General features: G+C 32.5%; 1 protein-coding gene across 8 annotated transcripts in view; it reads right to left on the bottom strand.

Annotated features, from left to right (window-relative positions):
* Positions 1-11,366: 11,366 nt before the first annotated feature.
* LOC119084138 (segmentation protein cap'n'collar) overlaps positions 11,367-18,196 on the bottom strand; it is a 91,458-nt gene continuing 84,628 nt past the window's right edge. For 3 of the 8 annotated variants that reach the window (XM_037194028.1, XM_037193989.1, XM_037194036.1), the window contains 4 exons: positions 14,930-15,197; positions 14,380-14,872; positions 14,017-14,319; positions 11,367-13,912 (listed from right to left, as the gene is read on the bottom strand). In XM_037194028.1, the coding sequence (XP_037049923.1) occupies positions 13,745-13,912; positions 14,017-14,319; positions 14,380-14,872; positions 14,930-15,197 (1,232 nt within the window). In that variant the 3' untranslated portion in view covers positions 11,367-13,744. Of the gene's footprint in view, positions 13,913-14,016; positions 14,323-14,379; positions 14,873-14,929; positions 15,198-18,196 lie in introns of all 8 variants that reach the window. The other 5 variants (XM_037194021.1, XM_037194045.1, XM_037193996.1 and 2 more) reach the window with 4 other exon arrangements.

Below are 18,196 nucleotides of genomic sequence, written 5' to 3'. Positions count from 1 at the left end.
CTCTCTCTTTGTAAATTCCGAAATTCACGATAATATCGATTAAAACTAAAAATCCATCTAAAAGTGTCAGTATCGGTAGAAAAACGATAGCTTTTTTGTGTGACATCATTTTTGAATGAATTTCATTCGCAAAACAAAGAAAATAGATATAGAAAACGAGAACTGTTTGCTAAACATGTTGGCTGAATAAAATAATAAAAGTTTTCCAATAACGATACTCAATCACAAGTGATCAATTCATTGTTTTTGTTGATTTTATTTTCTGTTCAAAATTAAATAAATCGCTTAGGTATATAATGTAAATAAAGTCGCATTATAAAAATTACGATACAACAACTAAATCAAATATATATATGAGGAAGAAGAAAAACAAAACAATTTATCGTGATATTATTTTCTTTTTTCAGTTTAGCCTTATTTATAATAATTCGTTTTTTTTTTTCATACCAACAGAATGAAACAAAAGGGAAAAACAAAATATTTTCAAAAAGAAAACAAAGAAAAAAACATCAAAAAATGTTCAAATCAAATTTAATAATGAAAAAACAAAATTAATTGTAAAATTTGAATAATAAAACAAAACAAAAGTGTCGGCAATAATAAAAATGAGAAAAATAAAATGAAACAGAAAATCATATAACCTATATAACCCATGGTCCACCACATATAAATATAATAACAAAAAATGAACCTTTCATGTTGCAATTACAAAATAATAAATTGAAAATAAATTAAAAAAATTTTAAATGTTTATTAACTAACCACACATAAAACCAAAGACTTGAAATTTATAATAGTAATGGAAGAGAAATAAATAAAGAAGAAAAAAATGATAATAAAATTGAAACGAATGAGAAAGATAAAAAATATAAATTTATAATTTTTGATGAAGGAGAAGGAGGAGGAGGAGAAAATAGCAAAAGTAAAAGAATAAAGAAACGATCTATGTTAACTCAACAAGAAAAATCTATACACAAAGTAAATCATAATTTAAACAAAATGAAAATTTACTATTAATTAATAAAAAGAAAAACAAAACAAACAAGAAGAACTATCGATTTAGGGCAACAACAAAATATATCTGTTAAAAAAATATCACTAAAAATTTATATTAATTTATAATGAATAAAAGAGAGATAAAAAAAAAACAATTTTTAAAGATATCATGGAAGACCGTTCATTATCAGACACATTTATCAATTTATTTAAGAAGTAAAAATATTACAAGAAAAAAAAACGAAATGAAAACAAAAAAAAAATTGAGAAAAAATAAACAAAAAATTCAAGCGAAATGATAATAGTGCAGTCATTAGTACCAAATATTATATGGGGACCCTGGACAAATTGCATGGATAATTTTAGTCAATTCTTTTAATTTTTTTAAAAACTAAAAAAATATTTTACCTCGTATTTTACAAACACAGAGACACATTATGCTTGAACTAATGTCGAATGGGAAGATCGCTGTTTGATTATTGCCGGAATTGTCTTTCTCAGATCACTCCAAAACGTTGTCGATCTGTTATATCGTCTTCATACTCGCGAAATGTTCCAGACTGACATTAGGCAACTGGCGCATTTTTTTCATTTAATAAAGTCACTGCCATTACGTTTTCACTGATGATCACAACAATTGAGACAAAAATTTGTTTTCCATAAGTACATTGTTACTTGATTTGAACATAGAGAAACGTTTTGTTCGGCGGACAGAAACAAGATCGAAAAGGAGTTGTAATCATTCAGCGATCACCTAAACCATTTTCAGGCGTACCTTGGAGAGTAGAGGACGTTCAGGTTCGGAAGTTCGTATGTTTAATATCAAATTAGATTATATCTTCACCCACCTCCATTGGTAATTTTATTATATTCCATAAAATTCCAGATAACGTGATGAATAACCACAGTTTTCGTTTTCACCATAAAAATAAAACTTGAAAAGACTCTGCCGTGTCTAAAAATAAGTAAGATTTTTGGCTGGTATGCTATCTAATGATAAAATTATGCTGTTGCTGTGAACTTTTCTATTGTTCATTGCTACTGCATAACGATTAAGTGCCGATATTAATGCTTGGATTAACATAATTATGCATGTCTGATCGGTACAGGATGTGAAGTTTAAAGCCTGATTCCTAATTCGAAAGAAATGTTTTCAAGTCTGCTTAAAAACACATGGTTTCTGTAAATGGTTTTATATTATGTGATGTCCTGTGACGGCCAAACTTATTTCGACTTTTCGACCAAAAATTTAAATTTCGATTCAAATTAAATGCTAAAAATGGTTGAAAAAAAGGATTGTTCAACTTGACAAACAACAGCATCCTAAAGGACATCATGCATCCTCCACTAATGATATTCGATGGTCTGGTATATTCCTTCTTCATTAGTTCGTAATGTATTTCCTGATTACCTTATTTCGTGCGTGGACAAAGTCCTGGTGCTTCGAAATACAAATTATACCTCGATATACGATTGAAAAAAAGGCAAGAAAAACAAAATGAAGAAAAAATTCGTAAAAAACTTGCTAATATTTTCACGAATTTTAGCGAATCAATTCTGAAAAGACACTGGTGCTAATAAAGTAATTTCGAAATCCATCTTTTATATCCGAACGTCCTCTCGATGATTTTATTTTTATCTTGCAAATGTTAAATGTAGAAAGAAAGAAGAAAAAGAAAAGTGTCGCATCGATCTCTCTTCTTTTAATTAATACAGCGGCACGGTATATTTACATGTGTGCAAATGCTGCACAAAAAGTTTTTTTTTTAACTTTTGTTTTTATTTTTAATTTACTTTGCAATTTGTTCAGTGTTAAAATGTTTTACTGACTATAAACCTTAAAAAAAATTGAATTAAAAATTAAATAATTTGTTTTAAAACTTTTTAATTTTTTGTTTGGTTTCGTTTTATTACTATTTTTATCTTTATAATTATGAACTATTATTATAAAAAGAATGAAAGAAGAAGAAAAAAAATCTAAAAATAAAACAAAACGTTGTTTTCGCAATCTTTTACATATTATTATCGATAAACACATATTATTGTAATTTATGTCTAGAGAAGAAAAAAACAATTGAATTTTGTATTTTTAAAACAATTACAATTAATTAATTAATTAAAAAAAATTGAAAAAAGCCTGTATTAAGTTACGAAAGTGAAAGAGAAAGAAAATTTATGAATTAAAAAAACAAAAAAAAATATTATTACAATTAACAAATTAATCATAGTGCCAATTATTAATGTAATAATTTAAAAAAAAAACGGAAAAAGGAGAAAAATTGAAGAAGAAAAAATTTATGAAAAGATTGTGGTACACTAAAAAAATAAATAAATAAATTGATTGAATGTGAGACGAAAGGAAAATTAATGGAATTAATTTTTTGTTTTAAATTTACAAAAAAAAAGAGTTACAAGACGAAAAGCAATAGCTCAATTCCGGTCAGAATGATTCGAATATATAACCCTTGTCGAGGTAAATTATCACGAAATTCTTTTACAAAACCAGGCGGTCATTCATAATGTACGCACGCAAAACAACTAGTTTTAGAGGCAAATTATCGAAAATGTACGAGGCGTCCCGCTAAATTCAGAAGGTAGTTTATCAGTGACCTTCAACGGCCTTACAAATCAACGACTCCGATTAATGGTGAAATTAATTTCTTTCGAAGCATTTGAACTTCATGAAAAAATTTAGTTTTTGCTTGAATGACTGCGCAAAAATTAACAGTACAATTGACTAACTAAAAAGTAAAAAAAAATCTGTCAACAAAATTCAACGCTTAATGGACTTTGATTTATGGTGACTGTGACTTAAAATTTTATTGTCCAATGTGTCAATTAGCCAGAAATTTTTCATTTATCACGAGATTTCGTTACCTTTACCCAAGAATTATATATTAAACAAACAAACAAAAAAACTTTGACGAGAATTGAGCTACACTGAAATATTTGAATGATTGAATTCTGTTCAAATGTAAATTTTATAAGATTTGTCTCGTTATCGAAACATAAAGCGAAATATTTTTAAATTTTGATAAAATAAACGATAAAATCGCAGCGATTTGTGTTGCAAATTAAAATTATTTTTTATTCTATGCGAACAATCGGACCCAGATCGTGCTACTAAATTATGGAGAAATCATCGTAGCCAAACGAATACAATGTGAAAATGAAGTTTCTGAGGTCATATCATCGAGATATCGAATTTTCTCGATAACAAGAAAACTTTCACTCAATGTGTATTTCAGAGGTGAAGAACATTGTGGAGACGACAGAAGTCAAATTTTACTTTGGTTGTCGAAATCAATTTTGTTTTCATTGATCTGTTCACAATTTCCGATTACTTTATGGAATGCTAGACTTTCCTCTTATTAAAAACCAAGATTTGGAATTTGATACACAGTCAACAATTATTCTGTGGGCGCAAAATTTAAATATTTTCGGTGCAGTTAATTGAAGCGAGACAAATCCAAATTAAATTAAATCAAATAGTGTGATCGCCTATTTTGTTAGAATAAGCCCCTTTTTATAAGAGAGAAAGACAATGAAAGAGAGAGAGAGCGAACGGAGAGAAGTTCAATTTTCTACTATTAAACGATTTGGTGGACTAGGAGAACTAATGGCCTTTATCGTAATTGGTATTTTTAATAGTTCGAAAAAGAAAAATTAATATTTTAACTTACGTTTGTTTTTATCTAACCTTAATTTTACAAACAAACAAAAAAGATTTCAGAAGGCTGCAAAAACGATTTTTTAAATGAAAACTTATCTTCGAGAAAACAAGAATTTGAAAAACAAAAAATCGATAGATCGAGATAAAAAGAGAATTGAGAATATCAACTTAAATGTTGGGCTGTTATCATCACGAAAAATTCAAATCTATCAAAGACGGTTTTCCTATTCATTCTTCACCTTTCTTTTATTTCGGTACAAATGTTTCAATTTGACTTTAAAAAAATCAAACACAAAAAATTGATCTTGGAACACTCATTTCGGTTTTGGGACCCAGTAAATGCACTGCCTTTTTCTTACTACATTTCATAACACTACATTCATAACACTTGCTTCGATTCAATTTTTTGATGTTAATTAGATCAAACCGCATAAAAGGCTTACCTTTTTACATGGTCATGTAACGCTAGTTTTATATTGAAACCTAGGCTCTGATAGAACCGGTTAAGACACTCACGAAGTCACCTGGCAGCAAAATTTGAATGGTTCAGTGGACTTTTTACCATATAACATTCTTAGCACACGAAAATGTCTCTTCTAAGTCGATGGGGGAGTCAGTAGCCGAAACTGCCGTCGTGATCTGGTGTCATGTCCTGATTTTTTTTAGAACTTAGTTTGAACATAGTAACCTGACACTTTTCTCGGAAATACAGTGAAATTGAAGGACAGAATAGAGGCAACTGAAAACTTTTTAATTTTTTTTTGTCCATCAGTTGGGTAAACAACTTTTTCTGACCATGCAGACCATCAACCATTTCGGACCGATCGTTATTTCTGGAAAAATGGACCTTTTTGAATTCATCCCCTTAAGCAATATTTCGTACAAAAAATTATTAATTTTCTCAATATCTATAAATAACGTCATTGGTTAGTCAATAAAATATATATATAAATGTGATTAAAGTTGTAAAAAAGAATTAAAATAAAATTTAAATGAACTCCACCAAATCAAGAATGAATAAAGGTGAAAATAAATTTTGTTGTATAACAAACTTGTAATAAAAAGTCAGACGATGAATAAAATATAAAAATTTAAAAAAATATTTAAATTAAATTAAAGAAAAAAAAATGAAGTGGCCGAATACGTAGCCTATTTATAAAAAAGAAAATGAAAAGCGACATTACTGTTTTATAGTTTCCAAACGTAGAATTACTTAGGAATTGATATATTAGACTAATATGTAAATACAAGAAGAAAAAAAAACATAAAAAAAACAAAAAAAATGTCACATTAAGTAATGTTTTTTTCGGGGTTCCTAGACTGTTTTGACCAAAACAGTTTGATAAAAAAAGAAGAAAAATGAAAGAAGAATAAATTGAAATGTAAGAAATAATAAAATGTCTAAATTATTTGTATACCAAATAAAAATATTGAAATATCAATTTTTCGGAATTTTGGTACGACTCTCCTAGTCTCTTTTCACACCCGTACAAAGTGTAAGCTTTACACCTTTACGCTGATATTTATAGAAATTGGATCCCGGAATCGGTTGAATCGGTTGCTGATTCGGAGTCAACGTTATTGTGAAATGTCATTCTACTCGACGCTTCAGCGTCCGTGGGGCGGATAAGCGTTAAAGTCATTTGTCCATCGAAAAAAATTCTTTAAAAGTTGTAAAATAGTATTTTTCGCAACAAGTGACGAAAAGTAAGACCTTCCGTTGCCTTTATTGCGAAAAACGTTGTATACAACTCGGTGAAAGATGATTTATAAAGCACACGATGTGTATTGTCACACTCGACCTACGGTCTCGAGTGACAATCTACACATCTAGTGCCTAAAAAATCATTTATCACTCGGTTGTATAAATAACTATTACATGACTAGGGATAAAAGATGAAAAGTAGAGTTTTCGTGTGAACACACGAAAACGAGACTTTACATTTTTATCCAAAGTTATGTAATGGATTTTACATGCTGAGGGCGTCGAAAGTAGTGCTTCAAACATGAAAAGTACGGTTTTCGACGCATGTAACATGTAAAAATAGAAAATCTAGGTCGGGTCAAGCTCAATCTCCCGTTGAGAGCTCAGCTTAGTTGTACTATCCCGTAGAAAGCTCAGCTTATTTTGCAATGCCAAATAGTAAATTACATAGGCTGCAGCAGAAGTCATTCACGAGTGTATTTTGAGCAACAAGGCTTGGAGACTGTTATTTTGACAAGTGTAGAGTTTGCTTTTTCGAGGCGAGGTCCATAATAGTAGTTATACTAGTCATTTTAGGGAAAGGGGTCCAACTAATTGTTCTCACAAATAGATAAAAAAGATTACTCGAATTTTTCCTTTTACAAATAAGAACCAGGCAGTAGCGGTTCATTTTTGAAACGTCAAATAAGGGACCTACGTAATATACTGTATGAAAATGAACTCAATTCCTGTCTGGTTTACTTTACTCTAACATGTCTCAACCGTTATGTTCATGGAATTGGTACCAATTCCATGAAAATATCGATAAATTAAATTATTTTTAACGCTCAGTTTTAGTTTTAACGTTCGTTTATTACCATCCATTTATATATTGTCCCTGCTTCTCCAGCGGTAATCAAATTATGTTGCAACAAGCAGGGACTAAAATAAGGATTTCTGTGCAGGTGGGAAACTTTTCGAAGGGGCGCCTAAACACAAAATCTTGGGCGCCAAAGTAACAATTTTTAATCCAAAAATAATATCATGCGTTCAGGACGTTGACGTAAATATATTTTACGATTTAAAGGGAATTATTCCCCTGACCGTAAGTCTAGGGTCTTTCAACCAAAAAATCATTCAAAATGTCAAAATGTAAAGTCTCGTCAAGTTGCCGATCATACCTGATAATAATCTGCAATTTTCTGGAATTTAATTTTTCGGTCATGTTAGGGGTATTTTTACCTGTGGAAAATGAGTCCACAATATGACCTAAAAATCAAATTCCGGAAAATTGCTGATAATTATCGGTCTACTGGACTAAAAGGTATTTTTGGTAGAATATCAGCCCTAAAAATCACAATAGTGGTGAGTTTTTGGGTATGAGGGTGAGTTTTGTCTATAATTTATATATATCAATGGATGTAACTGAAAAAATTCTCAAGTAACTTCTATAACATTTGTGATTTTTGCAGAATTTTTGGACCCCTACTTATAGGTAAAAATATTTATTCAAATATTCTTCGTTAAATTAGGGTGTGTTCCGCCATTTTAAAAAATCTGAGTAAATTACATAATGTCTCCATGAATGTCTCCATGAAGACAAATCAAGTGACCAAAAACGCTAGTAGCACATTTTGTCTAGCATATGGAAAAAAATTATTGAATTTTTTCATCGTTAAATAGGCGTCCAAAAAATCTAAAAAAGTCTCGGATGTTTACCCTCCATACAGACATTTTTTGAGAATTTCTACCGATTTTTACGTTAACACACCAGAGAGAAATAAATGAGAAACAAAATTCACATTTTTTTTAATAACTCCATTTTAGAATTTCATACGCCACTTCACTGAAAGTAGTTCTAGGCCAAGACCTTTCGAATGATTTAGTTCCTTTAGTGTCACTTTTTACATGCCTATTTTCTTTCCATTTTTTTTAGTTTTTATGAAAGTGAAAGCTACAAATGTGAAATACTTTGATTCTGTATCTGTATCTCCATCTAAATGATGATAAAAGATTTAAAAAAAAACTGATATCGGCAATGCCATTATCATTTTTCAATTAGGTTCAATGCGCCGCAGGCAAAATTTGTATTAAAATTACATTCATTTGACTATTTCAAGTCAGGTAATTGTAATTTTTCTTGTGGGCATATCTGTATTCGCCGGTGTGAATTAGAGGGGCGCAGGTGGGAAAATTCCCACCTGCGATGTTCCTTAGTTTAGTCCCTGAACAAGGACAACATTGGAAAGGATAAGAAGAGAAGAAGTTGGTGTTATCGATTCCGTTTGCATACTTAGGAAGTTTGGAAAAATTTAGAATTCGATTTTTCTTCCAATTAGATTAAAACAATAATTTATTAAAGGTAAAATGCGCAAAAAAAAGACTGCTCACAATAATGATTAAAACTCTTTTTATCGCTAATGTCCCCAACTTTTCAAAGATGTACCAGAATCTGCAATTTGCAAATTGTAGATGAATTTACCAAAAATACGGCCTGAAAATGAAAGTTCCTGCCTGGTTTATTTTACTCTACCGTGAACTTACGTACCTTAAAACTTAGAATGTGTCAATTTTTGAGTATATTTTTTAACGTCTTTTAAAGTCCGTGTATGGAAAAAATGTGGTACCGAAAAATGTTAACTTCACCGAATCTTTTTGGTAATGTACATAATTCGATTTTTTTTTACTCTCTATAGACGGGAAGATGGCAATTTTACTTCATCATTTAAATTGTATTATTATTATAATGGTGACTTAAACTTCCTGATGCATTTTTTATACTTTACAACGAACTATACTTCTGATAAGTTACTCCTTCTGGTGAGACACTTCCCTGCAGACTGGACCGACCCGAATATGTTTAAATAAATTAGTGTTTTTCTGGAACTAAAGTTTTAACCGACTCTAGGTACACGTAATTAATGTAAGAATTGCTGGAAATAACTTACACCACTTATTTATAAAGAATGCATGACAATTCCACTCATTCTAAAGGAACGGGCACTTGAAGATAGATGATAAATTGAAAATTTCATCGTAGAGTGACCTTGCTGCAAACAAAATGTCGTAACAGATACTTGTTGTGAGGCTGGTATGGCGAGTGTGGTATCTTTGTAAAGCTTAGACTGCAGGCAGGCTAATCAGGCATTATTGTTTTGTTGCAGACAGGGTCAACCTGTGGCAGATGAGTCCTAGTTTCGCTGAGGATGGTGAAAATAAAATATTTCAAATATTGTACAATTCAGACAAATTTTGTAAAATCCATTCTCGGCGTTTAATAGAGCATGGAATCCTCTACCAATATCGCCATTCAAAGAGTTTCAAACTTTCTTCGTCTTGGACATATCACCATTCAAAGATGTCGAATTTTCGACTTTAGCTGGCTGTAGCTCCGTGGTGAAGTTGTCGAGGGGAGCTATTTCAATACGAATTAGCTTAGAATTAGTCCCTCTATCCGTTGCGATAACAATCTGTATTCAAATTGACTCGTCGGTCCCGCACGGTCATGAGTGCCAGTTCTCCGAAACGGCTGGAAAATTTTGCGAACTTTGTGGTTCCTTATAGTACTCGAGTCGCTCAATAAGAATACAGTCGAAGGCAGTCAATTTTCAGCATGAATTAGCTTCAGCTGTTTTTCAGCTGATCCATACAAACAGTCACAACCGTTTATACGTCTTTATACGGTTTTACCACTATCATACGCGTGCGTGTAGCAGCTTCAACCGTATGAACAAGGAAAACCAGTTTTGATTGTATGTGTGGATCAGCTGAAAAACAGCTGAAGCAAATTTATGCTGAAAATTGACTGCCTTTGACTGTATAAAAAAAAATCAGAGGTGGTGTCGCGACTCTATTTAAGTTTTGTTCAACCCCACTGTGTGCTATCAAGTTGTTAGTCAACTATCAAATTTGATTGTCAACTATCAAATTTGATTGTCAACTATCAAGTTTGTTAGTCAACTATCAAGATGTCAGTAGTTCACTAGCAAGAGATGTGTTAAAAGCTGGGCATCGAATGATGAAATTTCGTTTTTTTCGGATAGCTTCCTTAGTCCTATATAGTCCATCTTCGAACTTAGCCTCGGGATTTTAATTCCACGTATTAAAAAAAAGACTTGAGAATTACTCAAGTTATCGTGCCCTCAACCCACATTTAACGTTTTTCATACCATTTCATACATTTTCAATCACAGTGAACCTTTTCGTTACCCACATTTTTCGGTATTTTCTGGTGTAAGACCCCAAATTTCAGTCAAGGGAATAATGTCGCTCCTTAGACTTGTATACATACTGGTGCTGTGCGGATCATTTGTTAAACGTTTCTTTTTTTAGGGAAATAAATGAAATGAAATGTTTGTAGCGTTTTATGCAGCGCATTTGGAATGATCAAACTTCATTATATTTCCTTGAACTCGCCGTCGCATGGTAAAACCGGTAAAAATGTAGACACTTTTTGAACGAAATGAAAATCGTCGATTTTAGGAAATATCACAAGAAATTTTGGAGATAATTTTGAATATACTTAAATTTTCCTTACCATATCACATTTCAACAGATTCCACATCCTCTTGTAAGTGCGCATAATGTGACAAAGGTGTGACTGCTGCCTCAGAGATAATTAAAATCCACTACAATTTCTGGCTGCTTTTTTTGTTTATTACTTTTTCTTTATTTCACAGATCATAATCCTAATATATATATAGATTTGTTTCTTCAATCAAAATATCATTAATTTAAATAAAAAATACTTCAGTACATCGAGATATATATTTTTTTGCCTTATTTCACTTTTTATTTTTCAATTCTTTTTTTTTTGTTTTGTTTTGTTATTTTATTAGATTTTAGTTTTCAATTTATTAATGGTATTTTAATATACGCGTATGTAATAATAGCTGTGTGTTGATTTCTATATTTTAATTTCTTCTTCGTCATCATATTCTCTTCCCTTAGTTTATTTTAAATTTGTTTTTCTTTCCATTTAAACATTATTCCTTATTTTCGTGTTGATTTTTATTAGCATTTGATTTGAGTTTATGTCAAACGAAAATGTTTAGTATAAATATGGTTCTGTATTCGATCGATCGGACTGCAAAAAACTAATGTCCGAAAATATCGGTCCGTTGTTTTTGTATGCATGTGTGTCACAAACTCACTCACTCCTAATTTGATTCACATTACCAACCAATAATGTTTTATTTATTGGTTATCTGCAATGTGTGTATGTGAGGATGTGTGTGTGTATGTATGTGTTGTCTCTCTCTCTGTGTATGTGTTTAAGTTGTGTAAAGTTTAAATAAATTACATTCTAATAAATCTATCACCTGAATTTTGTCTCATTTTTCTTATTTAGTTTAATGTTTTCTCCTTTTAAATTTAATCAAAATTTTTATTTCTACAATTTCCATATTTTTTTGTGTTAATTTTTTTTTTATAAATTTAAATATTTTCAAAGAACCACAACATTATCTTATGTACGAAAAAAAAACTTTCCTAAAAAAGATTTTTTTTTATTTTAAAAAATTTACACATTTTTTACGATGACAAATTAACAAGCTACGTTTGTACAGCAGCTGGTTGCCATATTATGCAAGGTTATATATACCAGGTTGCGACCAAATGCATTCACCGCAAATGCTCTAACCGTCACATTTAAATTGAATCACTCTACACAGTAGTTTGCGTTATTTGATTTCATTTCTATTGACGCCGCAATCAAAAATCTCCGCTGTAAAAATTGTGTGAACGCGTTCACTTTTCATTGTCAGCAATATGGCAGGGAGATGTTTATGCAGGGCAAGGATCGCAAAAGTAAAATTGTGTAGCGAAATGACAATACAATCTGTTTTTGATGCATTTTATGTATGCCGCTCGTAATACATGTTCTGTGCACATTTTTTTTTAAATCAAAATTATCAACGATAGCATCTTCTGTCTTCCATTCCACCAAGAGGAATTGGTCCTCGACAATTTTGAGGCTAACACGATGAATTTTCTCCTTCTTTTAGAAAGAATAACCGCGCCACAAAGATCTCATATCTCTCTTGATACGAACTTTTCGTCCGCTTCACGTTTTGCTTAATCAACACTGTGGTGTCGTCACCTGGTATATACAACGTTGGTGTATTATCATCCGTTTTCAATAGTTTGTTACTGCGTTCACACACAGCGAATCGTATAGGAGGTGCTAAGATAAATTTTGCCGCATTTTAAGAAGCTAAACAAAATTGAATTGCGTCTTTCATTGTACACTTTTTGCGGGTGGCATGACTGTTTCGGATGTCATGTAATTTAGATGCAAGAGTCTGGCCTATTTACAGATATTGTGGTAACTATGGACCTGATACAGGATTGAACGTGCTATTTGAAGCGTTGCATTGCGATGTAGTCCAATAAAATCTGCCACCGCATAGGGTTGATTTATCAAAATTGAAAATTGTTTTTGCCGGTAAAATGAAATGACCAATTGATTGGCAAAGAAAATTCATTCTGACCAAAAATACAAAAAAAAGTAAAAAACAAAAAACGAATCAAGCACTGGTTCCAGCAGCGTTACAACATAAAATAAGTGAACAAAATCCGTCGGAAAAAGTGAGTTAATTGAAAGAGCATCCCAATTTTGTACAACTTCCACACAGCCGGATCACTATACATATCTCCATTTCGATCCTATTGACATGTCCAGTTGTGCTACTCAGTAACAAATTGTTAATCCAAAGTTTTCATTTTTTTTTGCTTCATTTTCACAAACACCTTTTACGTATTTACCCCCCTGGATGATGAGCCTATAACTTAGCTAAATGTAACGACATGAAAAAAGTGGTGATAAGGTGAAGAGCAAACAAATTTCACTTCTTTTTTGTTATTAAAATTCAAATGGGGTGTGTTTTATGTGTTTTGTGTTATTATTATGTCTATTCAATAAGGTTATTTGACAATAAAAAAAATTCGAAAATTTTTGATGACTTAAATGCAAACAGCACTTTTGTGTTAGGTAGCAAAAAAAAAAAACTGCAAAGTTTCTTTCATTCCATTTTTTCTGTATAAATTGGTTCGGGCATTGCAAAAATGTCTCAAATTTTACTTTGTGTTTTCTTTTTCTTTTTAAAATTCTATATTCAATCAACGGTAACCCTCACAGTCCAATTGAACATACCTGACTACTTAATCCCAATGTCGGCTAATCTCGAATCTCAAAAGAAAAATTAATCGAGAAAATAATTTTCCGAAAGAAAAAGAACAACAAAACCATCAGCGCCTCGAACGGGCATCCTGTTGGTAAAATTCGAATAGACTAAAATCTTCTCCTCATCACCTCCCCCCCATCATCCACATTGCCAGCAACATTTTAAAACTTATATAAATTACCAACAAGAAATAAAACAATTCCAGCCTCAATCTTTCTGATGGTGAGGATGATGTTGATGGTGGTTTGATGGGTTTGTCTGGTTGTTTCTGCTATCTTTGTTGTCTTTTGGTAACAAGAAAATTGATCCATCGGCCGACTGTTGTAAGCTGTACGCTGTTGGAGAGTACGGATTGCCCTCGGGATCGCGAAGATTCTGTAAAATGGAACGGAAATGTTCATTTTTTTTTTATTCGGAATGGAATGTGGTGTGAACACCACAATGGTTTAAAAACACCAATAGTCGGGAAATAAGCTCACCTGAAACACGTGCTTATGTAATGCCGCAAATTTTCGCTTAATATTTTCATGGGCCGACAATGCTGCTTCCCGATCGCGATACAATCGATCCTTGCGTTTGCGCACCTCCTTCACTTCATCGGCCAAGCAAATGATTTGATCCAATTTTCTCTTTCGACAATTTTGCGCTGCAACTTTATTCTTTCCGCGTCGTCGGATGTCCCGTATCAACGACAGTTGGGTTTCGCTCAAATCGTATTTGGACAATCGTTCGTTGAACTCGTCCATTGGCAAATTGATAATCTCTTGTACAGCCATTGGAATCTGCTTGGGCAAACAATTAATATCCCAAATTCTTGATTGGAAAGTCATGGATCACTTTACACTTACATTCAACGACCTGGCTCGTTTCTCATCTCTGCTCAAATGTTCTTCATCCAGTCGGCGTTGTTTCTTGTCACGTGCCTGCGGTCTCGGTGATGCACCCGTTCCCTGCGGCAATGTGTACGTATGATTGTGATTGACCAAATCATTTACCCGATTCTGTCGCACGAAATCCAGCGAACAAGAATACTTCATTTCCGGTTGGTTCATATGCGACGGTTGATGTTTGTTTACCAGCGGACCGCCTGCACCGCTATCAATGTTGTGTGGCAATGTCGGTCCGTGATGCATTCCGTATGGCTCATATTCATATTTTAGCGGAATATCGGATTGATGGGTGGATGCTTGTGGCAGCGATGGAACACTGCTCTGTTCTTGGAAATAACGTTTTCCGAACATTTGATGTTTTTTCTGGGCCACTGGATGACGTGCGGCATCACTTAAACGACTACTGTAACTGTAATCGTACGGGCCACCGTATTTACTGGAATTTCTATGAAATGTTAGTAAGCGGGAATATTGTGGCGATTGAAAGTTATGGTAGACATACCTTTGGTGAAAATCTTGAGCTGAATCGCTTCCTGCATCGCCCCATTCACCATCCGATAGTGACGGTACACGTTCCGATCCCATCGAACTGACTGCACTGTCACTGGACGCATCTAATCGATCGCCGGTGGAGCCCATCGCACCCAATGTACTGATATTCGTGTGCATTGACGATGGTAGTAAGCCATTGTTAGCACCATTTGATGCGCCTAACACTGACGAATTATTGCTGGACGAATTCGTCTCGAGCATTCGCATTGTATAAAAACCTGGGAAATTTTTAAATTTAATAATTAGTATCAATTAAATTGCGGAAATTCGGTAAACTTAGAATGGTTCATGGAACGGCGGAAGATACAGGAAACATGGCAGAAACGATGCCATTTTAAATTGAAATCAAATGAACAAAATATGTTGTGTACAATGCAAGATACCTACTGGTACCTCATTAGTTCGTCGTCAAAAGAAAAAGAAAGGACATTTTAGATGGTATTTCGCTGTACATAAGGTGTCTTTCGTATCTGCTATCTAAATTGAGCCTTACAGATTCATTAGGAACGCGCATGTTGCATGCACGTGCTTTACAGTATGTCTCTAAATGCACAGATTATAATATAGCACAGCACAGCATTGTATCAGCAGTTTTGAACTTGATTGAGGCCGTTTGCAACCGCGTTCAACCAAAACACCGTATCGAATTTGTGTCGTTGCTTTCAAAGAACTTTCGAGAGCTTTGATCTTCTTCTATATTTCACTGAAATATTCCACTTTTTCAAGGAAATCCCAAAGAAGCTGTGAAGCTTTCCAAAGCACACCAAGAATGCCAGACGGTGTTTACACTATGGCAGGTTTGTAGCCGCAATAAATAGTTAGTTTGATATTCATTGCTATAATTGGATTACGTGCCTTTTATTTTTCCGAGCTTTCGGCGGAAACAAACAGTTTCCTTCATCAGGGAGTTTAAGCCCGGTAGCTGAAACCATTTTTTCGACATTTTTAAACAATATATAATATGTTAAAACCGTGTTTCCGGCGGCTGGACGTTTCTATGTTTAGACGAATTTATAAAAAAATCTGTGCATTATAGAGGCATACCGAAGACAATATTGTTCTTTAGAATAATATTCTATATCCATTAACTTGTCCGAATGCTCTGACTTATATCTACCTATACTGATGCACATCATTTTCTATACATACGTGAAACAGTGGTTCTTTCCCGCTTCAACAAACCGTCTATCTAAACGAGCTTTTGGTTCACATGCACTAAAGAAAAAAACATTTTTTTGTACGTTTTCCTTGACTCAAACTTTTGCGAAATTATACCGGAACGTATGTAGGTATGTATGACGTCACAGAAAAGCTTTCTGTTCAAACAGTTTTATGTAAGCCTCATGTATGTACAGCTTTTGTTTGCCGGTAAAGTGAGAATACGACACCATCATCGACATTATTATCATAATTTGAATTAATAAACAGTAGAAACACTGCATCGTCATGGTATATATATACATATTAAAACGAATTGGGTAAACATAAAATAAGTAAACTTTTCAAAAAGAAACAGAGGTGTGCCATTAAACGGCTGGTCAAAATAACATTTTCATAAAGAAAAAAAAATATTTAAAAAATGACTGAATCTACACATATCGTAGGATTAAATTAGCACGGGTTGTGTACGACACATGAATTGAATATGAATTTGTATTTTGGTTCTCTCAGAGGTACCCAGACGCGAATCATATAACAATTTTGTTTTTTTTTTCGGTCTGAAATTTGTTTTTCGGTTATTTTAATAGAAAATAATAACAAGTAAAGTAAATGATGAAATTTACCCAAAGCAACACAGTTGTACAGCATTTTTGTTGATTTTATAGTAATACATTAGTAGGTACAATCAGCAATAGTTAACTTAAAGTTACTTTTATCACACTTTTTCGATGAGTTTCTAATTAACAAATTTTTTTTAACAAATTTTAGTTTTTTGTTGTTTTTTTGCTTACAAAAAAACTGTCACTTTATTTTGCTTGATGATTCAATCGGTTCGTTTATAACGTGTTTATGACTTAAATTTTACTTGTTTTTTCACTTCGAAATGGTTTCTGTTTCTCTTCTTGATTTAATTTTTTTTTTTTTCATCGAAACTCAATTAATTCACTCTCAGACCCAAGGGTCATATCTTTTTCAGAAACATGCGTCCATAAAATTTGCATAATTAAGCGAATGGTTATGATACCAGAATTCTTAATCACTACAAGGAAAGCAAAAAAAAACGAATATAAGAATTTCCGAACAAAAAAAAATTTAACGACTGTCCTATAGTTATAAGTGTTTCCACCACATGTGTGTGCTTTGCGTGCATAAGAAAAAAAGAATTCAAATTACAAAACAAACTGAAATATATTTTATTAATTGATGACAAACCACATGAAATAAAATACTCGATACGTAATTAGTAAATAAAGTTAATTTTATTGCAACATTATCATTCCCGAAATGTAAGTACTTTCCTCAACTGCTTGCAAACAATTGACAAAAAAAAATATTCTGTTTTTACGACGAATTATATTCGATGTTGTCACTTTGATGCCGTATAGAACTTTAAAAAAAAGTATATAATAAAACGCTGAGTCATGAATCCGAATATAAAATGCTTAATCATTTAGTTGGTATGCATTGCCTGGGTATTTTACTGTATGAAATATCGTGTATTCATTTTGTAATTGACTCGCTACGTTCGCACCAATAGAATGTCGTACTCTGCCGCGACTAATGTTTCTTTTCGGACGAAGATCACTGACGAAAAGGTTGACTATCTCAAGAAATTACTTTTATAATCGCACCGATACAATAACATTTTATGAATGAGTCCAATTTTTTTTTCCGAGAACGATAAATATTGACGATGAGTTTGATATTAAAACACTAGCTCCCTAATACTACAGTTGTAACGAGTCGTGCTACGAATTGATTACGAAAAAAAATCAACTAAGATAAGTGTTATCAGCGCGGTAAATGCTGATTCATTATTCCCGCTTTTGCGATAAATGGCAACCGATTCGGATAAATAGAATCGATATTTCGTTGCCATCTTTTATTTACCTCTGCGTTTGATTGAACTTTTTTTTTTGGTATCGAGTGTAAAATCCATGATTTGTTCAAGTCAATAGAGTTCAAAAATCGAGTGAAAACGATTACATGTTTCGATAAAGTTATGAAAATGCCAGCGTTGAACAGGAGTATGGGTTTGTATATGTGTGTGTGGAAT

The sequence above is a fragment of the Bradysia coprophila genome, chromosome X (assembly GCF_014529535.1).
Source record: "Bradysia coprophila strain Holo2 chromosome X, BU_Bcop_v1, whole genome shotgun sequence".
NCBI lineage: Eukaryota > Metazoa > Arthropoda > Insecta > Diptera > Sciaridae > Bradysia > Bradysia coprophila.
Note: the sequence above shows the minus strand (reverse complement) of the source record. Positions and strands in the feature narration are given on the sequence as shown.